At 41.6% G+C, this 25,490-nt stretch overlaps 1 protein-coding gene across 7 annotated transcripts in view; it reads left to right on the top strand.

Moving 5' to 3' along the window:
- LOC117554203 (centrosomal protein of 128 kDa-like) overlaps window positions 1–25,490 on the top strand; it is a 104,851-nt gene that overhangs the window by 56,747 nt on the left and 22,614 nt on the right. For 4 of the 7 annotated variants that reach the window (XR_004570243.1, XM_034228502.1, XM_034228501.1 and 1 more), the window contains 4 exons: window positions 9,469–9,633; window positions 11,461–11,625; window positions 17,793–17,852; window positions 19,709–19,901. Coding sequence is in view for 3 of the 7 variants with exons in the window: in XM_034228502.1 (XP_034084393.1) it covers window positions 9,469–9,633; window positions 11,461–11,625; window positions 17,793–17,852; window positions 19,709–19,901 (583 nt within the window). In the remaining 4 variants the exon portion in view is untranslated. The remainder of the gene's footprint in view (window positions 1–9,468; window positions 9,634–11,460; window positions 11,626–17,792; window positions 17,853–19,708; window positions 19,902–25,490) is intronic. The other 3 variants (XR_004570245.1, XR_004570244.1, XR_004570246.1) reach the window with 1 other exon arrangement.

The following is a 25,490-nucleotide window of genomic DNA, read 5'->3' as shown; positions in this document are numbered from 1 at the left end:
ACACGGCAGAGTTCAAGTTATGTTCCCCGGATGAGCTGAGCAGGCTGAGTCCCTGTAGCATTACGGAGCTGCTAGCAGAGCAGAAAGCTTACAGCAGTACTGGACTACGACCAGGGGCGGATCTACCGGGGTGGCATGGGGTGGCAACTGCCACCCTAAACAATAGCCTTGCCACCCCAGCTGCCACCCCAGTTGGCATCTTTGTTTTGAAAGAAAAGTTGTGGCTCATCGGACATTTATGAGAGAAAGTCTCTAAAGTCCGAGTGCAAGTGAATGCAGCACAAGATGCACGTCATGTAACCCCTCCCCCGGTCCTGGCGCGAGAGTGGAAATATGATTGGTGGCGAATTCACTTGAACGGGGGACGGCGCAAAACTAGAAGCCTTTCGCACCCAAGCACTGAAGGAATGAGGTATTTGCGGTCTACAATGACAGAGAAGAGAATGTCAAGTTTGGCTGCACTCAGCATTGAATCAAAACGCACTACAGCTGTTGATCTTAATACGTTTGTGAGGCGTTTTGCTGAACAAAATAGTAATCGCCGCATTCAGCTGTAATGGACAACTTGATGCTCTGCTCACGGATGACTCGATGAGAATAACAAACTGTTAAGATGATGACCTTGTATGCGTGTATATATTTTTTTCTTTGAGGGGGTCTGCCCCCAAAAAACAGTTTTAAGTCCTGAGAAAGTAAAATAAGACGGTGTGTAAAACTTCACTGCCCAGCCAACAGAAAGTAACCACTTTGATTTAACTAGGCCAGTAGGTAAGGACCTTCCACTGGATAATAACTGCAGCGATGTTTTAGCTGAATACACGTTTTTTAACCCTAACTGATGCAGTTAGTCACTTCTTTAATGTTTGTTCTTTCTGATGTAAAGTCAAGGTTGTAACTGTATATCAATAATGATATAATTACTTGTTTTTCAAATTTGAAGGAGGGTGAGCAAGCATCTTGATGAACATTCATCATTAACTCCTCCAAAAAATATAGTTTATTCAATAATAAATGAATATGTGAATCATAACAGTTCTTCACTATATCTGTAAAGCGTCTTTGAGCACCTGTAAAAACGTTAACAAATTAAATCTATTATTTATTAACAGTGATTGACAGCTGATAGGAATAATATGATTGTTAATAGTATCATATTCATTCAGACAAACATCGATGAGACAGTTAATTAATGTACTTATTGCAGCAGTCTGTATATATTTGGTACCCCTGCTGGTCTAAGAGTGAGACAAACTCATTCAGTTATTGTTCAGTTAAAATTCATTAAATTACGTCTGCCACCGTATATATTTATATTTAAGGCTTTACTGATGTGCCACAATAATATCACCTATGTGATTGAGTTAAAATATTAATATTGTGGCTTTCCAAGTTAACATTGATTGTAGGGGTGTAACGGTTCACAAACATTTCGGTTCGGTACGTACCTCAGTTTTTAGGTCACGGTTCGGTTCGGTACGTTTTCGGTACAGCAGAAAAAATTATCACAAAACATTAAAAAAAAAAATTAAATTATTATTAAACTGTGACTAATGTATTCAAATAAATACAAAATATAGTAAAATAAACATTAAGGTGCAGCATTTCGATGAACTGAAATAATCTGTATTTGAACTGTACTAGTACCTAAGCAGCCAGCTTGACATTAGGACTTGCTTGTCATTGTATTTTCATGTTGTTTGAAGAAAGATGAACTTGTCCACATTGCTTGCCGAAAGGGCAGATCTGCTGGCACTAACAATGTCTCCTGCTGTGGAGAACACCCTCTCTAGGGACAGTGGCAGCAGATACAGCCAGGTAGCGCTTTGCTAACATGGCAACATAAGGATATTTGGCGTTTGTAACAGCTTTGGCTTGGTCTGAACTCTCTGCGAGTGGTGGAGGCTTAAATGCTAGTGGGAGTTGGGTTTGCACTTCAGTCTTTTTTTCTTTTGATACCGGTGATATTCACATTCGGGTGATGCCTTTTCAAATGAGTGTGATGTATTGCCAGCCGCGTAACCAATGTTAGTTGAACAATGCCGACAAACAGCTTTGGTTCGGTCCACCTGTCTTTGTCCTTCATCCTTGTACGTAACTGCGAAATCAAAATGTTCCCAAACCGGAGACTTCAATGATGCTGGAGGATTTTCAGCTCAACTTTATCTGTGTTCGCCATTTCGACAGTTCCTCAAATTACTGACTACATTTGAACGCATCCCTGTGACCAGCTCTCATAGTATGCCTCTCGTCCAATGAAATGACTTGGTCGCTCTATGATATAGATTACTTCCAGAAAGTTGTTCATGTTCTCAATTTTTTACGTTTAACGCTATATTCGTTCGGTACACACGTGTACCGAACCGAAGGGCCCGTACCGAATAATTTCAGTACGGGTACGTGTACCGTTACACCCCTAATTGATTGATATGATTGCGATTTAAATCAGCATATACTTCTGTCAGGGGATGCCACCCCTCAAAATCTCCTGCCACCCTCTTGCCACCCCATGAATATTTGTCTAGATCCGCCCCTGACTACGACGGAGTATTAGGGCCACACTTAGGAAAAAAAAAACAGAGAGATTTCGAGAATAAAGTCATAGTTACCAGAATAAAGTCGTAATATTACGAGAATAAAGTCATAATTACGAGATTAAAGTCGTAGTTTCATAAGTGACTTGAGAAGGAGACATGAGCGTCCTGCAATAAAATGAGGAATGTGGAGCATCTTGTGAGGCAGTACTTTAGTTTAGGTTTCTCAAATAACGAAATACTTAATCTTTTGTCACATCAGCATCAGATTATCATAAGTATTAGAACTTTGAAAAGGTTGTGCAAGAAACTATGTTTATTATTTCGAAGAAAGTACCAAACGGACTTGGAGAAGATTGTCTCCTTTCTGCAGGAGGAAATGGCTGGTTCTGGCCGACTACATTACATTACATTGCATTTAGCTGACGCTTTTATCCAAAGCGACTCACAACAAGTGAATTCGACCAACAAGATACAAACTTGAAGAAAACAGAATCATATAAGTACATCAGGTTTCATAGAGCTAAAACATTTCAAGTGCTACTCAACTGCTTTAGATAAGCCAGTCCTTTGTTAGTATATAAGTGCTTTGTTAGCAATTCTTTGTTAGTAATTCTATCGCTCGAAGTGGAGTCGAAAGAGATGAGTTTTCAGTCTGCGCCGGAAGATGTGTAAGCTTTCTGCTGTCCTGATTTCAATGGGGAGCTCATTCCGATTCCACTACAAGGCTATCGTTCGACTCCTTCTGGATCCAAACAAAGCCTTGATTACAAGTCTCATTGTTTCTTGTGAAACAACAAATCCCGTTTGAACAGCTCGTAGATGTAACCAACGATAGCCTTGTAGTCGGCCAGAACCAGCCATTTCCTCCGGCAGAAAGGAGACAATCTTCTCCAAGTCCGTTTGGTTCTTTTTTCGAAATAATAGACATAGTTTCTTGCACAACCTTTTCAAAGTTCTAATACTTATGATAATCTGATGCTGATATGACAAAAGATTAAGTATTTCGTTATTTGAGAAACCTAAACTAAAGTACTCCTTCACAAGATGCTCCACATTCCTCATTTTATTGCAGGACGCTCATGTCTCCTTCTCAAGTCACTTATGAAACTACGACTTTAATCTCGTATTATTACGACTTTATTCTCGAAATCTTTCTGTTTTTTTTTCTTCTAAGTGTGGCCCCAATACACCGTCGTACTGGACAGACAAACAAATATAACTTAAACAAATTATAAATGGTTGTAACTCATTCATAAATGGGAATGTATTTTACACTTTACAAGGCTCCCTTTTAGCAGTTATAAATGTTAGTAACTCATAAATAAATGGTCATAAAGAGATGCCAAAAAACATCAAGATGGAAGTGGGAGAATCAACTCCGTGAATAACAGATATAAGGATGCTGGCTGATGAAGAAGACGAAGTACGCTAGGTAGCCAATATAACGCTTAGTCATCTTGCCAAATAGTGAGCCTGTGTTGATGTATGAAAACTGTTAGAACTGGTTTATAAATGGTTCTTCCATCCATCCATCCATCTCCTCCCGCTTATCCGTGGTCGGGTCGCGGGGGTAGCAGTTCCAGCAGAGAGCCCCAAACTTTCCTTTCCCTCATCAACCAGCTCTGACTGGGGGATCCCAAGGCGCTCCCAGGCCAGCGAAGAGATAAAATCCCTGCACCTGGTCCTAGGTCTACCCCTTGGTCTCTTCCCAGCTGGACATGCCTGGAACACCTCCCTAGGGAGGCGCCCAGGTGGCATCCTAACTAGGTGCCCGAACCACCTCAACTGGCTCCTTTCGACGCGAAGGAGGAGCGGTTCAACTTAATGATTAATAAAGTGTTTACAACCTAATTAATAACTTAATTATAAAAACTTTATGAATCATTTATAAGCAGGGCTGCACATAACTGGTGCGCAGGTGCGCATGCGCACCTCGGCCAAAAAAAGAGCACCGGGTCATTTGAAAAAAGGCGCATTTGCGTACCAACAGGGAGAGAGAAGGGAGAAGAGAAAAGAGAGAAGAGAGGAGAGAGAAGAGAGAGAGAAAGATATTTGCGAGTTGCATATGAACTCAGGGCCGGCCCGTCGCAATGGCGTTGATTTTCGCCTAGGGCGCCAGATCTGTGGAGGTGCTGCGCTGGTAGTTCTGGGAGGGAAAAAAATGTTTTTGACTGTTGGTGCTCATCCTAATTTTCGGCCTTGATGTAACAACATTCATAATTAAGTAAAATGTAACACCCTTTTCACCCCGGTTACACGTTTCATTTGCCCTGTGGGCGCTGTAAGTGATGAAAATGGGGGATGTTGGCTTATCTGGCGCCCGCAGCTCACAGCCAAAATGCGAGTGAGCGAGGGAGAGAGGAAGGGTGCACCGGGTACCGGCGCTGTTGTTATTAGAATCTGGTGCTAGCTGCTCTAACGGATATAAGAAGAAGATGTTTCTACAATGATGTGGAGGGAGAGTCCTCTCCAGTCAGACTGAGAGGCTGATCACTACAGCTCAGTGAGGTAAAGGACTCTGAGTGTTTAGATAGTTCATAGTCTAAGTTCAAACGGTTTGGTCACGATTTATGTAAACACATATTTCCAAGGCACTCCTTTATAATTATTGGGATAAACAGGTTTGAAATCATTCCAATGTATAGGCTACTATAGGACAGTAACCAAAAATATCCTTTAAAACTGGACTTTCGACCCAAACCCAGCTGTTGACTTGTGGATGCAAGCAGCTAATCACAGACTCAACCAGAGAGGAAGTAGTAGGCCTATATCATCAGCTACCATGTCTGACAGTGAGGAAGACAGTGAGGAGAACAGTCAGGAGGGTAGTGATGACAGCTTGTAGGATTACTGGTCGTGCTACACCTCTGCATGTGTGTTCTGTGTTCACCTCTGCATGTGTGTTCTGTGTTCACCTCTGTGTGTTCTGTGCCGTGTGTCTGGCAAATAAAGACCGGTTTATTTATTTCATTTTAAGGATGAGCACCAAGCAACATCTCCAGGTGCTCCTTTGAGAACCAGGGCAAAAACGTTATGTGCACCCCTGTTTATAAGGGTATCTTATTGTAAAGTGGTACCCATTTGTTTTATTGAAGCAGGCTGAAATGTTTCAACACTTAAGGAGTTTATTTTTCTTTGTAATATTTAATATTAGTGTCTGGGATTGTCAAAATAGGTTCTCTTTCCCCTCTTAATGCTGTCCATGATCGGCATAATGATTGATTTATTGCAATGAAATAAGCCATCCTTTGAGCTTTATCTAAATGTGTTATATCTTTTTATCGCCCTGATGCAAAAAACATCACATCTACACAGTTGTTCAAACACTTGGATATTTGTATCTTTCTATAGAGCCATGCCAGCTGTTTGTATCCTCTATAGTGAGCTAATCAACTGTTTCAAGCTAGGTATTTATGACACAGAAATGAGAGGGGTATCAACTAAACCCTTTGCAAAAAGATGTATTTCCAAACATTTTGTACTATTCCTTCGACCTTTAACGGTACCCATTTAAAATGCTGTGCTGATCCCTGGATTGTGCAACAGAAGTGACAAAAATACATAAATCATAAATCCTTTGAGATGTCAAGGTCAAAATAACCCCAAAGAAATATATTTTTCTGTGCACCTGGGCATGGATCACAGAGCGCCGCACTCTAATTGACATTTAGAGTCTCATTGGCACGCACTTTTAAATTCAGCGCGGGGTAACATGCCTCAGCCACTAAACATCTGGCACATTTCCGACTCAGCGAGACACAGACAAAATCCTCATTTGGGGTAATTTCCTTCATTGGTCGGGCCTCTGTCCTCTGAGTACGGGTGAATCGAGGATAGCTGAGTTCTTAATGGTGTGTGGAGCCCCCTGGATCCTCACGGCCATTCCAAAGCCCAAAGCGTGAATATTTAAAAACCCCGATATAAGACCTCAGAAGTCTCATCAAGGCAGCGCTGCAGATAGGGGACTCCACTTTGGCATACTCCCCCAGTGCCCTACGCGCCTCCCTGCCTTTCGATATCTCCAATGATGAGCCCTCATGGGTACATTGTTTCTTAAGGGGTATGGTCCTCCCTGATATGGTTGAGTTTAGCCCATTAGCGGTGCAGAATGGCATTAATATCTGACATAGCTCATTGTAATGGTGTCATTTCTGAGCACTGTAAGGACAAGGGCGTTTGCTAGAATGTTTTAAAGTACTAGCCCACGGGTGCTGCAGATGTCCCTAAGAAGCCCACCCATAGTCACATCACCAGAGGCCTGCATTACGATTTTGATACAGTCAACTGTCAGAAGAAAGCTTTAAATATTCTTATTTTCTAATACTTGTCCTTTCACTCTTGATTTCTCCTCCACTCGCGCTGTCTTAATCCCCCTCTTACTGCCTCCCTCCAGTTGAAATGTAGCTTTTTCCATCTGTTTTTCCTCTCTTCTCACTTCCAGTTTTTTTCTTTTTTTCCTAGTCATTGCTGTCTCTCGCAGTCTATCCATTTGTTCATTCCACTTTACTATATCTTCAGCCCTGTGTGATAAAGTGATCACTCTAGATAGAAAGCTTATGTCTGAGCTGAGGCTGGATTGTCTTCTACAAGCATAAGCAGGGCTGCACATAACTGGTGCGCAGGTGCGCATGCGCACCTCCGCCAAAAAAAGAGCACCGGGTCATTTGAAAAAAGGCGCATTTGCGCACCAACATTGAGAGAGAGGGAGAGAGAGAAGGGAGATAGGGGAGAGAGAGAGAGAGAGAGAGAGAAAGATATTTGCGAGTTGCATATTAACTGAGGGCCGGCCCGTAGCACTGCCGTTATAGATGTTCGCCTAGGGCGCCAGATCTGTGGAGGCGCTGCGCTGGGAGGGAAAAAAACATTTTTGACCGTTGGCGCTCATCCTAATTTTCGGCCTTGATGTAACGATATTCACAATTAAGTAAATGTACACCCTTTTCACCCCGGTTACACGTTCCATTTGCCCTGTACGATGGGCGCTGTAAGTGATGAAAATGGGGGATGTTGGCTTATCTGGCGCCCGCAGCTCACAGCCAAAATGCGAGTGAGCGTGGGAGAGAGGGAGGGTTGTTAGGGCTGTTGTTATTAGAATCTGGTGCTAGCTAAGAAGAAGATGTTTCTCCAATAATGTGGAGGGAGAGTCCTCTCCAGTCAGACTGAGAGGCTGATACTACAGCTCAGTGAGGTAAAGGACTCTGAGTGTTTAGATAGTTCACTTTAGTCTAAGTTCAAACGGTTTGATCACAATTTATGTAAACACATATTTCCAAGGCACTCCTTTATAATTATTGGGATAAACAGGTTTGAAATCATTCCAATGTATGCTATAGGACAGCAACCAAAAATATACTTTAAAACTGGAGAGATAAAAAAAAGATGCATAAATAAATAAATGTTAAGGTAAAATAAGATATGAATGAACAACACAAATAAAATAAGTTACATTCATTTGTTATTGGCTATGGTAGGTTATTGGTTATGTTCACATACTTATTTGATTACATCCACTTGTCTAAGATGACAGAGACTTTCGACCCAAATCCAGCTGTTGACTTGTGGATGCAAGCAGCTAATCGCAGACTCAACCAGAGAGAAAGAAGTAGGCCTACATCACGAGCTACCATGTCTGACAGAGAGGAAGACAGTGAGGAGAACAGTCAGGAGAACAGTGATGACAGCTTGTAGGATTACTGGTCGTGCTAATGTTGTCTTGTGTTCACCTCTGCATGTGTGTTCTGTGTGCACCTCTGTGTGTTCAGTGCCGTGTGTCTGGCAAATAAAGTCAAGACCCTCTCAAAAGTTACGGTTTATTTTATTTTAAGGATGAGCACCAAGCAACATCTCCAGGTGCTCCTTTGAGAACCAGGGCAAACAAGTTATGTGCACCCCTGAGCATAAGCCCGACTGAGAAACATATTAAGGACTTAGACCATGATTTTGATAGGGGATGTCATTTACTCATTCTCTTGACCCAACAAACAATAATAATGCTATGTCAGACTTTGTGGATGTTTCCCCCTGTACCTGCAATACGTGACTTTAGATATCTTTTTTGTATTAACTATATCAAATGTAATACTGACAATTGATACAGACATGGTACAAGAAAACCACATTAGTTGAAGTGGGAGGGCAGAAAGCATAGCTATTGAGGAAAAAGCCCTCCTGTAAGTCATCCAATTTCTATGTCAAGGACCTAATGGCAGTAACTACAAACTTTATAAAAGACATGTTTCATAACATTTAGAAATAAAGATAGACATATTTGATATAATAAACTCCACATAATAAAGAGGCCCTTTTGTGCTTTTTGGGGTTTTCCATTCCCTATAGGTGTTTGTGTGTGTAAATGGTCTGCAAAGGCTACAATCCCAAAGAGGGAATTTCTGCACGCTCCAAAGGGGGGGGGGGGGGGCAGCAGCTACTGACCCAGAATCTGCAGTTCTCTAACAGGGTTGAAATAGAGGGATATGAGGGATGTCTGAAATGCATGATCTGTTTGGTATTTTGAGCAAAACACACCATAGACGTGTTTTTTATATATTTGTATATATCTGAGACCCATAATATATGCCTACAAATAGCACAATAGGAGACCTTTAAGAAAATAGATCGTAGAGAAAACATATCGCTACAAAAAAAAAAATATATATATTTATTTATATATATTTAGAAAAGTTTCAAGGTAGGATTTTAACTAATTTGGCATGATGTATGAAGAGGCAGAATTGATATCAATGCTAATGCCACTTGGAAAACCTATTTACACTTTATAATCATACTCCCAGTATATCTCGAGGCTTGAATATCACAGAAATACAAACTGCAGCCTGCTTTATGTAGATATATTCGCAGCAGATAAACATCAGTCCTCATTATCTCAAAGTATTGCTTGTATATCATGCCTTAAACACCCCCCCTTCTCCACTAGGCAGATGCAGCGTCAGACAAGGAGCTGTGTGCAGCTCTGCGCATCAAGCTGGATAGGATGAAGGATGAGTGTGATAAGCTGGCAGCACAGCTGAGCACAAAAGACGAGGCACATGCACTTCTCCGCAGAAAGTACCAGCTACTCAAACAGGATCTGGATGACAAAGTAAGCCCCGCCTCCTGGTCTTTTCATAACGTTATATCAGATGACGTGAAACTTCCAATGAGTGAGTATCAGAAAGTTTGAAGTATTTGTGCTGATTCTAATTACTCGTGGCAGCTGAAGTCCAAGGACGTTGAAATGAAAGATATCTAAATGGTTGGGCAAATTGTACAGACGTGAGTCATCCGCAGCGGTTATAGCGCTGTCAATCATTTTGACGGACATGTTCGTAGAAATGTCGTCATAATCTGTTAATACCCATCATTTTAATTTACATTTTTGAATGATAAAGTATGATTCATTTCGTATTTTTTTTAATAATTAATATACATACAGCACAAGCTTATAGATATGCGTGTATAGGTGCATGGAGAGAATGTGCAGACACTGATGTTACCTGTTCTAATAGAGTGCACATTGTTACCTTGAAACCTTTTTTGATATTCCTTCCAAGCGTACTCTCTTAAAGATAGTGCAATACAATTAACCACATTCTTTTTTTATATATTTATGAATGTCTACCATCAAGGACATAGCTTTCCTACCTTCCTTCTCTGCATGAAGATTTGTTATATCTGCTTAGGCCACGTGATCATACAGACTTAAGTATGGTTCAAAAGGTTAAGTGCTGCCAGATCAGCACTATTTTTAAAGGGGATTTATCAATACGTCCTCAGGTGTTTTACAACCGCAGATGGAGTATTGAACCCCTATTCACTTCTCTGACAGGCCCCTGATAAGTTGTATGGGGATCTTTGGGGATCCATGTATTGATTGTAAATCGGGTGAATGAAGAAAAAGCGGCTCTTATTAATATAACATAGGCGGTTTATTATCCCAGAGACAGGGTAATGATCCATGGTCCCCGGGTAGCACTGATCAGTTGGTTCCTGTGCCTCAGACTTATCGATCGCTGTGTCCTGCTGGGAAACTATTGACAGTGAGGGCCAGGGAAGGAAAGTTAACTAGGTTTGTTTGTGAAAGAGTACACTGAATGGCCCAAGGTTTATCTGTTTTTATCTGTGTATACAGTGGTGAAGTGAAAACACATTTTTGTAGGCTGTCCCGGAGGTTAGCTTTGTAAAGGCTCGCTCAATAAAAAGCAATGTCATTTTTCCATTGGATTTTGGAATAATTGCAGAAAATAAGACAAGATGTACTTTATTAATCCCAATTTGGGATTTTTTGTTGTTGCAGCAACATAAAACAAAACAAGGCATTGCGCATAATAACACATTTAAAAGAGTAGACATTTGTGGCAAAACAAATGTTTATGAAAGTGAGCAGGATCATCTCCAGGTATTAACACCACTTTTATAATGGTTGAAGAGTAAATGCAATTGCCAGTAGTAATAAGCTAACGTTAGGGTAGCACAGAACTACATCACGGTTTCATGACTTCATGTCACTACCGCTAAGCTAAAGGCGGTTCATCATTTGGCGTGATGATGTTTAGAATTCTCATTTAGTTACTTGTTAGCCACCGGCCACCGGCCCTTTTTCTTAAGCACCTAAAAGCTTCAGACGGTCACCAGTGGAGTGGAACAGCTCATTAAAAAAAAACATTGAGACTATGGAATCAGGAAGTGCTTAAATGCTAACTCTTTTCTGGGTATATGACTCATTCCTGCACCATCCTTTTAATCCTGTAATCTTACATCTACTGGAATTGATCTTCTAATAATCAAACCTGGATTTTTCAAAGTGATCTTCAAAAAAATCAACTGCAATACTTCTGTCTTGTAAGATTCAAATGACAGAACTCCTGACGGCGGTTGCACATTTTCACCCACAATACCCCACTCGGCTCTCTCTCGCCCCCTAACACAGGTCAGGTCGGGTGAGCGGAGGCGCGCTTCAGAGTCGGAGCGTGTTAGGCTGGAGGAGAAGGTGTTGCTGATGGAAGCAGAGCAAGAGGCAGTCCTTACCTCCATGGGTGAGGAACTGGATGCAGCCTGTCGCAGCCTGGCTAGGAACGGTGAAGACAAACTACAGGTCATTTATTTAATTACATTGTATTTAATTACCTCGAGTTTGTTTAAAGCTGCATTTAGCAATTTCAGCCACTGCAGGGGCTTCAAAAGTACAATATTGACTTGCCGTTTAGCTCCAATAGTCCACAAACTCATTAGAAAACTCAGTTGCTTACTTCATTATTTGTCCGGTCATGCTACGCCAGTTCATTTGTATTCAGTGTGGCTGGAGAAGCGGGACAGTGTGGTAAAGGTGCTGCAGTTTGGTACTATTTGCAACTCTTTTACATGCAGTCATTTCATACAATGTTAAAGTCAATATCTAGTGTCATATGGCAATTCAATTCATGTGGACAGTTTGAGATGAATAAGATGAAGCAAAGATCTAAAGTACGTTGTCAGGTGTGTAGTTGTTTAAAAAAATGGTATTTGTATGTTCAGCACACACAGCCATATTTTGATTTAAGAGTTAAAGTTAAAAACATATCCCTTAAAATGTACGTCATTATTATTAATTTGCAGTGTATATTTTGAATGTATAATTTAGTCTATTAAACATCAAAGAAAAGTAAAAATATTTCCATTTTAACTTTAATGTCTTGTTTTGGGCAGTCAAAACCCCAAAATTAAATCACTTAAAGGTGGGGTAGGTAAGTTTGAGAAACCGGCTCGAGATACACTTTTTGTTATATTCCATGGAATGCTCTTAACATCCCGATAGCAATGAATATCTGAAGTGCTTTGACAAATCCATAACAACATTTAATCAGTGGAAGCCGTAGTACTGTAAAAAGCACAACCAATCATCTTAGCCGGCCCGGCTAAAATAACTGGATGGCCTACCTGCCTGTCAGCCTTCCATCTGTGCACAAACTTATCTCGTGCCCTCATTGGTCATGTGCGCGTTCGTGTGTGTTGGAGGAGGGACTCTGTAAGGAAGTGGCAGATTTTTTCCGGTTGTGTATTTTCAAATTCTAGCGCACTCGAGCTGGTTTCTCCAAAATGACCTACCCCACCTTTAAATGTCCCACAATGTAAAAAATAAAATATAGCAAATTATTTATGAGAACGATCACTTTTGTATACTTTTTTATAGAAAATTATGATAATCAATCTGAATATGATCATCTAATCTCATCAGCTCTATATGACTATATGATGCATACACCCTACCCCATCAAGGCCCACTTATCTTGCACAAACTGTACATACTGTGATGAAGGCTGTGTGGTGGCTTGCATTCAATCTGAAATTCTTCCATCTCTTATTGATTGAAAGATGTTTGTTCCTTTAATAGGGTGAATATGTTAGAATCAGATAGAGTAGAGGTGCACTGATTGCAATTTTCATGTCTGATTACAATGTTTTTAGTCTGTCATGCTTATGCAGTTTGTTTTCTTTCTGAATACTCTTAATTGACAATACACAAACTTTGTTATACATTTCCTCTCATGAAAAATTAAGTTCACATTTGTTCTTCATATTAAAAAGGGACAGTACCTTTTTCTCCCTAAGGTTAATCCTCCACAGTCTATTTTCTGTGTGTGTGGCTTTAAGGTACTCTCTGTGTTGCATTGTGCGTTACATAAAACCATCAGGTAGGTACATTTGACGGTAAAACATTGGATATACAAGACTGATTGGCCGCTGTGGCTCAGGAGGTAGCTCTGTTGTCAACCAATCCGAAGGTCTGTGGTCCTTGGGGCAACACACTTCAGCCCAAAAAGCCCTCGGTGGCAAGGGCCAACGGTATGTGAGTGTATGTTAGTTGCCCTTAGAACCCTGCCATAATGTGAATGGGAGAATGCTGTACTGTATATGTATGTATGTCTATATAAGTGCAGTCCATTAACTGTGCATCAGTGCATCTCTAGGTGAAGGTTTTTTTTGGGATAATTTATGTATGAGTATTTTTTATGTTTCTGCGTGTATGAACTGGGCAAAGTGCACCATAGAATTTGCTATCCAATGTAAGAAAGGTTATGCTATTTCTTCAAGTTGAATCGACTAGTCAATTACCCTGTGATTAGAATATATATATCTGTAAGGTATGTTTTCCTCCCCCTGTGCTTTCAGTGGCTCCTTAAATGCTTTTCCCTTTCCTGTAGTGCATAATATAGGTTCTGTGCATGTAAATGGTCTGCAAAGGCTAACATCTTAAAGTCCCCTCAAGAGGGAGTTTCTCTACCACCCACCCCCTCCTGAAACACCTCCATTGTTTACTAACTTCACATTGTGACGCATTATGCGGCTTTCACACCAGCTCCGAGCGGGAGCTTTTCTGGTTCAGCTCCAGTTTCCCTTTTCTGCTCCCGCTCTGTTCACACCGCCCAGAGCTGCCGCTGCTGCGTCATGACGTCACCGTTTACGTGCCTGCTTCATAAAACCCAAACTGCGCGGAAATCCCTCACATCGACGACAACAACAACAATGGCCGATTGTATTCTTATATCTGCTCTCTGATCTCTCTGCGAATTGAAAGTACTTATTGCCTGAGATGGCATGCTGTGGTTTTATTAAATGTGCCAAGTGCTAGGACTGTCTTAGGGAAGAAAGCTTTTAGATGTGCAGCTCCACTAACATGGAACAGTCTGCAAAAAGAATGGAAAATTACCAAGCTAGTACCACTACATGTTTTTAAAGCTCGGTTGGATGCTACAAAATCAGATGCTGTTGGTACCTGTACTTGTGGTTAGATATGTAAATTATAATCCCTGTACATTTTGCTGTATGATGTCCTTTTGTTGTTTATGTTTTTATGTCTTCTTGTGGAACCTACTGCTGCAGGTCTCCCTTGAAAAAGAGATCATTGATCTCAATGGGATTTTACCTGGATAAATAAAGGTTTTGAATTGAATTTGAATTGAATTGAAGCGCAGTTCGCTTTGGTTATCCTCTTACGAAACGAAATGGAAGGCATCGGACGACTTTACAAGGGACGACTTTACTTGGAACTTTACAAACATCACACGCAGGCATTTTGTTATTGTTCAGGAGGTAACCCTAACCCAGCCTGCTCTTATCTGCTCGTATAGATTTCACTATCTGGCCCGCAGTGCTGCAGCCAGAGCTGCCAGCCAATGCCTCGCCTCATCTGTAATCTGTCATGTTGGGAAGAAGTCAAACTCACGAGTGATTGGCCTAATGAGGGGGAGCATTAACATTTAAGGGGTATATTAGGTTTCAGTTACCTCATGATACCGATCTTCCTTCTCTTAAGAGGCACTAATGCAAGAAGTTGTAAGACAGTGTAGTGAAGTTAATACTTAATAGGGTAGTACGCTGTCATAAAGGCTTGGGTGAATGGCCAAAGTCTTCGTAAAATATATACATATCTCATAATATAGGTAACATTACATCACGTTAACTGTATATATTACCATGGATTCTTTTATAAATGTAATTTAAGAAATGGTTTAAAACAAACATACATTACTTCATCGCGTGAAGTTATTTTCTTTTGTCTGCTTCACATGACACAATGATTGAGTTAAAATACTGAAAAAGTTTACCATTCCCAAGAACAATCCATTTCAAGTGTTACAGGTTTAAAGGTTACCATGTGCAAATACATAGAATGACATCAACATTTTTGTCTCCACTCTTTGCTTCTCTCTAAACTTTGCCATCTTTGCCATTTTCTCAGCAGTAGGGGATCAAACAAACTGTGATCAAAGACACACGGTAGTAGTCGCACTCTGAAATAGACATATACACCACACAGTCACACATTTAAATGAGCAGTGGCAGACATTTGGATTTCACGGCGGTGCTGCTGAGAAAATAGTGGAATTTCTCTCTTCAACCCCACAGACAGCACTTTAAACTCCCAGCCTACTTGTTCAGTTTCCAACAGTTTCTCCACCTTTTTGTCTGCCACTGAGCGCAGCTGCCTTTGATGGTTGGTGAAAACAGTAGAAAAGAAATAGCGAGAAGCATATACTCATGTTTTATCCTCCGACACATTCACACGCTCTGCCATGCCGTTGTACACTCCCTGAGATGGGGGACCTCAGCACAGCAGCACTCTGCCGTGGCAACAACTTGGGAAATTCATTTTGCTTGGATCTTGGTTTTGAATGACAGCATGAAAAAGTTGCCTGACACCTCTGCAGTGACTATGTTCAGGGTCAAAGAAATCCTGCTGTGTGCTTTCCATGTGTGTTGATCACACGTAAACACCTTGCCATAACCTGGGGAAATAATACAAACTGTTGTACTTTTTGTTGACTGTGTGATTTAGTACATGGGAATGTGTGTTTGTTGGAGCTGTTTACCTTTATGTAGTAGCACGGGAGTTATGCGTTTGCTCTTGTCTCTTTGTATGTTAGCAGGGTGGCAGGAAGTCTCCTTGCAAATTTGAAACTAAAGATTTATCGTTGGGCAAAGATCAATTATTTACTTTTTTTAATTTAGTTTATTTTAGCTCTTTTATGAAAACCAAATTCGTGTTTTTTGAGCCATCAGTAAACATTGGACATAATAAACCTTCCATTACTGACGAAATTGGAGAAGTGGAGCATCAGAAAGTTTGTTTCAGTTTCAGATAAAGCTGCCACTTTAGGATGACCTGGAAGTCCATTGGTAAATACACATATCATCTAACCGCAATGTGTTTTCTTCTCATATCCCATGGTAACCCATGTTTGTTTCTGTTTCGACATTATTAATATATAGTAACGATGACCTGCTCCTTCGGTTGGTGCATTGGTTAAAGTGCAACCATAAGGACACCTGAACAGACCTGATTGTGTACATGCGGTTACGCTAATAAACTACAAAGCCTAAAAGTACGATTGGATTATAAATATTCCATGTGTTCATCTCCTCATGTAACACAAACAGGGTTTTTTGGGTTGTTTTTTTTACCACGGTTTTGTACATATTTGATCTTATTTGTGTCGATGCCTGCTTTGTGTGTTGTGCTCTGAACAAAGTGCCATCTTGTGTGTGTGTGTGTGTGGTGTGTGGTGTGTGTGTGTGTGTGTGTGTGTGTGTGTGTGTGTGTGTGTGTGTGTGTGTGTGTGTGTGTGTGTGTGTGTGTGTGTGGGGTCATTAGGAGTTTGCAGAAAGTCATTTTGTATTGTTGATGCTGACAAGCTACTGTGAAAAGTAACGTTTTAGTTACTTGAAAAAAGAGCTCCCATTAATGCCCTTATAGCCTTCATTTCAGTACTGTTATTGCATTGAAGAATAATACAATCTGTTGATCAACTTGACATGCATTATATGCAATCTGGATTGCATCGATATTAGCTGGCTTTCCATTTTTGTATATTCTTTCTCCAGGTAGTTGGAAAAAGTTTTCCGTCCCATAATATATGCCGTGTGCCGCCCGGACATGCTATCATGCTAACTAGCTCCCTGAAAGCGGGTGACTCCACTGTAGCAATAGCCTGCATGTGTTCTACAACATACCGTGCAATGGCTTTATCGACTTTTCCCTGGCTAGCAGTCCCTTGGTTAAAATCCAGCCGCTGTTGCTTAGGTGGAGGTGGAGTGGCGTCGGCTGAGTCTCTGTGGTCTTAGCTACTAGCTTCGTCCCAGCATGTTGTTTTTGCAGATGTTTTAAGATATTTGAATTACTGGTTTGGGCAGTAGATAAGATCTTTGACCCACCAGGACACAACTTACATTTAACAGAAACTTTCTTTTCTTTGTGCTCGACAAAAGTGAAATAGTGAGAATATCTCCAGGTGGAGAAACTAGACTTGAGCTCCGCCGCCGCCATGATAGTCTTGTTAGTAAACAACACAAACACGCCCACAGCGCAAAGTATCTAAGTACATTTACTCAAGTACTGTACTTAAGTACTGTACTTAAGTACAGTTCTCATCTCTGTTCGCCTGGCTGTTGACTATATAAAAAAAACTAACGGAGTAACGCACCATGTAGTAACGGTAACTGAGTTACTGAATTTAAAAAGTAATGCGATAGAGTACTAGTTACTGTCAAAAATAACAGCGTTACTGTAAACACTGCTTGTATGTATAGATCAGGATCAGAAACAGGTTTATTGCCAGGTAGGTTCACACATACGAGGAATTTGACTTGATGTCATGGTGCAGACATCAAATATAAAACAAGAAATCTTTAAGGACACCGTAATAAAATATAGTTAAATAGCAATAAAATAAAGCAGTCGCTTTACTGCTTACATTTGCAGTAATCTCTGTTCTGTTTTCACAGGCCATCTCCCAGAAACCTGGATTAGTGAAAGACCCCCACCGCTGGCTAGCTGAGACAAAGGTATGATTATTACACGCAGTGCTGCTTTTCCTTACAAGGGATTTGTCTAAATAATCAAATATATAATTGAGAAAATGCAAGATGAAGTACTTGGCACGACCTTGAACACCATGCTCATTCCCAGGCCTACACTTTATAGAAGATGAATGAAAGACAATCGCAACAAATCTATGTAACCAGTGTTATTTGGTCCTTGTGAACAAATAATGATTTAACCAAGTACATATGCTTTTGTGTGTTTTTAAAACATTTACAAAAGCATAACCCCTATGAAAAGATGATTTATTATAGAGGAAACCAGAAGAAGCAACCACAGCTGAGCACTGATGTGTAGCAGAGTCATCAGTGATCATAATGAAACTGAGGTTATGACCATAATCCATAATAATTATGAGCTCAAGGAAAATTGGAATTTGCTATATCCTTAGAAGTTCAATCATAGTACAGTATTTCTCTGGCTATCATTCCTCTAAGCCAGCATTATGTTCAACATGATGTTTTGCTTTTGTAATTGATGAAATGATAAGATGCAGTTTTTCTTTTATTGTGTGTCTTCCTGTCTTTTGCAGTAAAATTGCCACTTGACTTCTTTCCAACACAAATCATCTCCTCTTTAGTATTGCAACGACGTTCTGTACAAATGAAACATGTAATTATGGCTGCGGCGGTGATGCATGATACTTTGTTAAAATGTGTTTTCACAATTCATGGTGCTTATCACCATAATGTATACCTCCTGTCAGAAATTCTTTCAGAAGAATACAAAACCACAGAACAAGAGGGATAATTAACTCCCTTGTTAGCACTTTCTATGTTAGTAAAATCAAGGTATGATTTATGTAAGGGATAATGTGCAGCGAGGCGGTCATTATGGGTAAAAGAACACCCGACAGGCAGGAACTAATATAAGGCCTTAGTCTTTAAAAATGTTGGGTTACTTAACGGTACTTTGGTTCTTTGATAACTAGGGATGGGTATCGTTTGAAATGTATCGATTCCGATTCCGGTTCTGCTTATCGATTCCGGTTCTTATCGATTCCCCGTTTCGATTCCAAAATTGTAAAAGAAAGAGGTCAAACGTTTAGATAACAAAAATATCTTTATTCTTTTAAGCTTTAACTGAAATTTACTAATAAAAAATATACATGCAATACAAATGTATTGCACAATAGCTGTGCTTTATTTTAACTGAGCTATGCCTGTGGCAAGCTATTAACAGGCATAACACTGTGCCTCGTCCTTTTCTTTTTTAGTGTAGTGGAGCCTCACTTCAGAGCGTTTACCGCGACCCATCTTTGGTGTTATGAAGTGACTGAGCTCGTGAACTGTCTACGGGAGGGCGGGGGGAGCATCGCTGCGGGGCAACTGTGGACCTCTGTCGCCTGTCAGCGCAACTTACATGATGCCGTTAAAATTAAGGGCGGTGCCGGCCGTCAGCGTACCGAGCCGGCCGTATACGGCCCGCTGACGACCGGCCGTTCTGTGATTCTCCAGGTCCGCCCTGTATTCCACCGGGTCACCGCGGTGCAGACGGACCCGCTGGAATACAGGGTCTACCACGTTTAGGAACCGTTAAGCAGAACCGAAATTGTGTATTTTGTATGGGTACCCGGTACCCGGCATTTTCTTATCGGTTCTCATCTGGAACCGAGTTTCGGTTCCCAACCCTATTGATAACAGAGTAAGATTGTTTAACTGTAAATAGTACCATAGTGAAACACTGAACAATGTTAGAAAACATATCTATATTGGTTAATGCCCCTTCATAATGCCCTTAAGTTTTGATTAAACTTAGAAGAACCGTTGATACCCATATCACTCCAGTCCATTGATTCTAAATGTATTTCACCAACCAGACCAAGATACGCTGGCTGTGTGAGGAGGTGCGGGAGTGCAACACAAGAGAACAGCGCCTGAGGAAGCAGCAACAACAGACCAGGGATCAGTTAAAGGCCCTGAGGCAGAGCCAGGACTCTGAGCAGACGGCTCTCCTGCAGCGCCTCGATCAACAGGAGAAGCTGCTGCACTCCCTCGACACTGAAAAGAGAGGTACATAGACAGCATCTAATTAGAAAAACACCATGTTGATTTCACTTAGGAATGCAGTGCAAGATCATCTTCAATGCGGAGCCACAGCCACATGGAGCAACAGCATCATGTAAGCAGCTAATACGTGATTAAAAAAGGCCTTGGATGAGAAATCCTTTAGTTTGCCTGTGTATGGTGGTGAAAGGCGCAGAGGTGGGTGCCTTTTACACAACGCCTTCACTGTGTTTACTTTCATTAGAACTAGGGGTGCACCGAATGGGAAATTCTTGGCCGATACCGAAAATAGGAAGTTGGCCGAAAACCAAAGGCCGAAAATGATTAATAGAAATATATATATATATAATGTATACATTTTTTACCAATGTTGTTCAGTTACCTGATTATGGAAATAGACATGATTATGGCAAAACTTAACTTAAATAATAATCACTATTATGGGTCCATAAAACATTTATTCAGCACTTTTGAATGCATACAGTACATTTATATATGTCATGTATTATTGCTAAACAACATTATATCGCAGTCTTAATGTCGCCAACTCGTTTCTAATATGCAAAGACATGGGCGGCGCCAGGATTTTTTTTGCTGCAGTAGCTTAGCAGTTGCTATATGACAGCACGGCGTTGCTAGTTAATTTTCAAAATAAACAAACAATACCAGTGGGCCAAGCACGAGCCTGTTCATATTGTAGCGTTCACCGCTATTCAAGATCACGCAAGCCTTCAATGTCGAAAACGTTCTCTTTATTTACAGAACCAATCAATAGTGTAACACTCATGACTTTCACGTGACACCCACCGGAAAACGCACACACATACACACACCTGGAAGGGGCGGTATCTCCCTAACTCCCTGCTACACACTGTCATATAGCAACTGCTAAGCTACTGCAGCAAAAAAATCCTGGCGCCGCCCATGTCCCTGACCATATTTGACATCAGCTCAATTAGCTCATCTTGTATGTCGTGGTGTGTGTACTTTGCATTTCTCGGATTATCGGATATTTTTTTTGCCACAGTTTTGTCAAACTTGCCAATCAGGTCTAAAACTTCGATGAAGTTTCCCCTGTTGTTTGATGATGCTTCACTCTCCCTATGCCCTCGTTGTGCAATGGTTTGACACGCAGTGTAACGCAATGCTTCCACAACTGCCCGCATATATTCCCTGTTTTCACATACAGTTTTTGAATGTCCCTCGCTGAGTGCGTTGCTGATTTTTGAGCCACTCTCTTTCCTTAATTTAAATTCAGACCATGCATCCATGGCACATTTATGTCCACTGCTCACATCATGAGTAATGAATGACTGCGTAGCTTTCACCCAGGTGCTAAATCCGTCATGGGTAAAGGCGGTTTCTTTATGGAACCGGCGTCCTTCATGAGCAAAATGCCTGCAGGCAAAACACAATACACTGTCCATAGTCATTGAGTACTCTAGCCAAGTATATTGCTCGTACCATCGGCGATGGAATGACCGCATTTGCAGTCCGTACTTCTTTGACGGGTATTTTCTCAGCATAGGACGTCTTGGTCCATCACAGGCTGACTGGCTGATGTCAATTACGGTGCGGAGAGGAGCAGCGCTAGTTCCACTAGTTCCACTGCAGCTCGTGGTAGCAGCTAGCTGGTCCTGCTGCTGCGGGTGCAGCGGGTCAGTTGGCGGGGGCACCTGTTCTTCGTGGTCCCAATCCTCCCGGTTTTCATAGTGAACATCGGGATCCTTGTGAATAGCAGGGTTGTCCGGCTGGACCGGCTCCGTTGGAGATCGCGGTCGTTTACGCTGACTTGTGACTGTGAGAACATTTTCCATTTTCGATCTACTGAGAATTAGCCAAGTAACAGTTCACGCAGTAAATTACAACGACCCGCCCCTGATAGATCCCGCGAAAATGTATCATATTTATACACATTCTCGCGGGCTGCGAGAATGTGTATAAATATGATACATTTTCATATCAAAACAATGGGGTTGCTAAGCCGTTGCTAGGCCAATTGTTGGAGTTGCTATAGCAACTCCAAGATACCCCCTGGCGCCGCCCCTGTGCAAAGACAACAAATGCGTCTATGATGTATTTTCGATCAGACGAGATCTCTCTCCCCCGTCTGTGTGCGAGGAGGCGGGGCAGTTTACACACATGCAGCTGCTACATGCAGCGGAGCACACTGCGGAGATGGTGGAGAGAACGCGCTCCGAGGTGTGGTTAAACTTTACCCGTCTCGATGTGGAGAATACTTGTTACCATAAGTGCAATACGAGTTGAGCATGTAAGGGCGCACGAGCAATTTGTCTAAACATTTAGCAAAAGTGCACCGCATGCAGACGGAGGAATGTACCGGGTTCGACCGTCTTTCTAGCAGCTCTGTAGCCCCATCCACGAGTAACGTTTCCACGTCAGGTGTTATGTATGCTAGCAGCAACACACGGAGTTAACTACATTATACAAACATGGGTTAATGATGATCGGCCGAACCATTTTCGGCCGATAATTTTCGGTGGCCGAATATTCGGTGCATCCCTAATTAGAACAGCTAAAGAGCGACCGCAGGCTGCTACGTTTAACCACACACACCTCTAAACTAGTGCTGTCAAAATGATCGCGTTAACGGCGGTAATTAATTTTTTGAATTAAGTGCGTTAAAATATTTAACGCATTTAACGCATGTGCAGAATGGCCCGCCCCATACGTGCCACCAGTGGCAGCGCCAGGGTATGGCTGGGGTAGGCTACACCCATACCAAGAAATGGCTTAGCCCCACCATGAAAAATGATGTTAAAGTAAGCAAAATAAAGTCTGCCAACTCGCGCGGAGTATATTGCACAGACAGCAGTTAGTAAGATTGATTTCAGTAGCCACGGTTTTGAAAACTTTTGTCACGTAGTGATCGTCTTCTCAATAGAACATCTTTGATAACGGCGTGGTGTTGTTGCAGGAAGTCCCGACGGAGAATACTTTTGCTGTAGTACAGGGGTGCACATAACTGGTACGCAGGTTATGTGTGTAATCTGAAATGCGTACCGTCACTTGTGTCACAAAGCGCATTTGCGTACCGACGTACTTGTGAAGCTTTCCCAGAAGGCGGTTAGATCACCGGACGACAGAGTCGGTCTCCGTGTGCACAGACAGGGCTGCTGTTAACGTCGGTCTGTACAACAGAATTGTGCCAAAACTACGCCAACCGGCTGTGGAGGGAGACTCCCCCCTCCCCCTTCACTGGAAAACTGCGCTGAAACAGCTGATCGTTCACACTCTGTGGTCACGAAGTACTCCATAGCCGCCCCCCCTCTGTCGACTTTCCTGAAGTACTCCCCCGTTGATAGAAATCAACACGTAATGAATTAAGACCCCACGGTTTGATGATTGATAGGTGTGTGGGTTGTCTTTCATTTTGACACGCAGAAAAATGTTATAATAAACAGGGGTGCACATAACTTTTTTGCCCTGGTTCTCAAAGGAGCACCTGGAGATGTTGCTTGGTGCTCATCCATAAAATGAAATAAATCGTAACTTTTGAGGGGGTCTTGACTTGATTTGCCAGACACACGGCACTGAACACAAATGCAGAGGTGAACACAGAACACACATACAGAGGTGAACACAAGACAACATTAGCACGACCAGTAATCCTACAAGCTGTCATCACTACCCTCCTGACTGTTCTCCTCACTGTCTTCCTCTCTGTCAGACATGGTAGCTGATGATGTAGGCCTACTTCTTTCTCTCTGGTTAAGTCTGCGATTAGCTGCTTGCATCCACAAGTCAACAGCTGGATTTGGGTCGAAAGTCTCTGTCATCTTAGACAAGTGGATGTAATCAAATAAGTATGTGAACATAACCAATAACCTACCATAGCCAATAACAAATGAATGTAACTTATTTTATTTGTGTTGTTCATTCATATCTTATTTTACCGTAACATTTATTTATGCATTTTTTTTATCTCTATATATATATATATTTTTGGTTACTGTCCTATAGTATACATTGGAATGATTTCAAACCTGTTTATCCCAATAATTATAAAGGAGTGCCTTGGAAATATGTGTTTACATAAATTGTGACCAAACCGTTTGAACTTAGACTAAAGTGAACTATCTAAACACTCAGAGTCCTTACCTCACTGAGCTGTAGTATCAGCCTCTCAGTCTGACTGGAGAGGACTCTCCCTCCACATTATTGGAGACACATCTTCTTCTTATATCCGTTAGAGCAGCTAGCACGGCACCAGATTCTAATAACAACAGCGCCGGTACCGGTGCACCCTCCCTCTCTCCCTAGCTCCCTCGCACTTTGGCTGTGAGCTGCGGGCGCCAGATAAGCAAACATCCCCCATTTTAATCACTTACAGCGCCCATCGTACAGGGCAAATGAAACGTGTAACCGGGGTGAAAAGGGTGTTACATTTACTTAACTACGATGTGAGGGTCTAAGGACAGAGGGTGTCATATTGTCATACTGATATTTTGTACAAACTGTAAAGTCCACTGAGACAAATGTAACATTTGTGATATTGGGCTATATAAATAAACAGTGATTGATTGATTGATTGATTGATTATGAATATTGTTACATCAAGGCCGAAAATTAGGATGAGCACCAACGGTCAAAAAAAATGTTTTCCCTCCCAGAACTGCCAGCGCAGCTCCTCCACAGATCTGGCGCCCTAGGCGAACATCTAAAACGCCAGTGCCACGGGCCGGCCCTGAATTCATATGCAACTCGCAAATATCTTTCTCTCTTTCTCTCTTTCTCTCTTCTCTCTCCTCTCTCCTCTCTTTCCCTTCTCTCTCTCCCTCTCTCTCTCTCTCTCTCTCTCTCTCTCTCTCTCTCTCTCAATGTTGGTGCGCAAATGCGCCTTTTATCAAATGACCCGGTGCTCTTTTTTTGGCGGAGGTGCGCATGCGCACCTGCGCACCAGTTATGTGCAGCCCTAATAATAAACATAGATACTGTATGTTAAATGGATATATCCGCCTTCTTTCATTTATCTTTCCATTCCCACAACAATATACATAAATAAATGGCATATTTTGGACATAGTTCGAATGGTGATTAATCATGATTAATTAATTTTTAAGCTGTGATTAATCTGATTAAAAATTGTAATCGTTTGACAGCCCTACTCTAAACACATCGAACTGCCCGATTAATGCCCCTATTACTCGTTTTATGAAGGAGATGTCCGGTCACTAAGGCGCATGATGTGTGTGTGTTTTTGCTCTGCTCTGCTCTGTGTGTGTTCGGTGTGTTTGTCCGACAATGGCATTTGTCTGGCCAACTCCATATGTATATGTGGGTGTTCCCAAATGAAATAAATGTGTTTAATCTTAATGTCGCACTGTCTGCACACAAAAACACTGATGCAATATCTCTTTGTGCACTGACACAGTTAGGAAAACATATGAGTGTCATATGGGAGCACCTTAGACAGGAGGAATGCTGTGACCCTGCTGAAGGGGAGCCAGGGCAGGAGGCTTAACATGTTGATGTCAAATATGTGTGTTGTACTCCTGTTATCACTTTAGAGCCCTTTTTAGAACGTATAGGGTTATAATTTCAGCACCCCATTCTCCATTGCTGTTTATGTTG

This window comes from Gymnodraco acuticeps, unplaced genomic scaffold (assembly GCF_902827175.1).
Source record: "Gymnodraco acuticeps unplaced genomic scaffold, fGymAcu1.1, whole genome shotgun sequence".
NCBI classification, from domain to species: domain Eukaryota; kingdom Metazoa; phylum Chordata; class Actinopteri; order Perciformes; family Bathydraconidae; genus Gymnodraco; species Gymnodraco acuticeps.
This window is presented reverse-complemented; position numbering and strand designations above follow the sequence as displayed.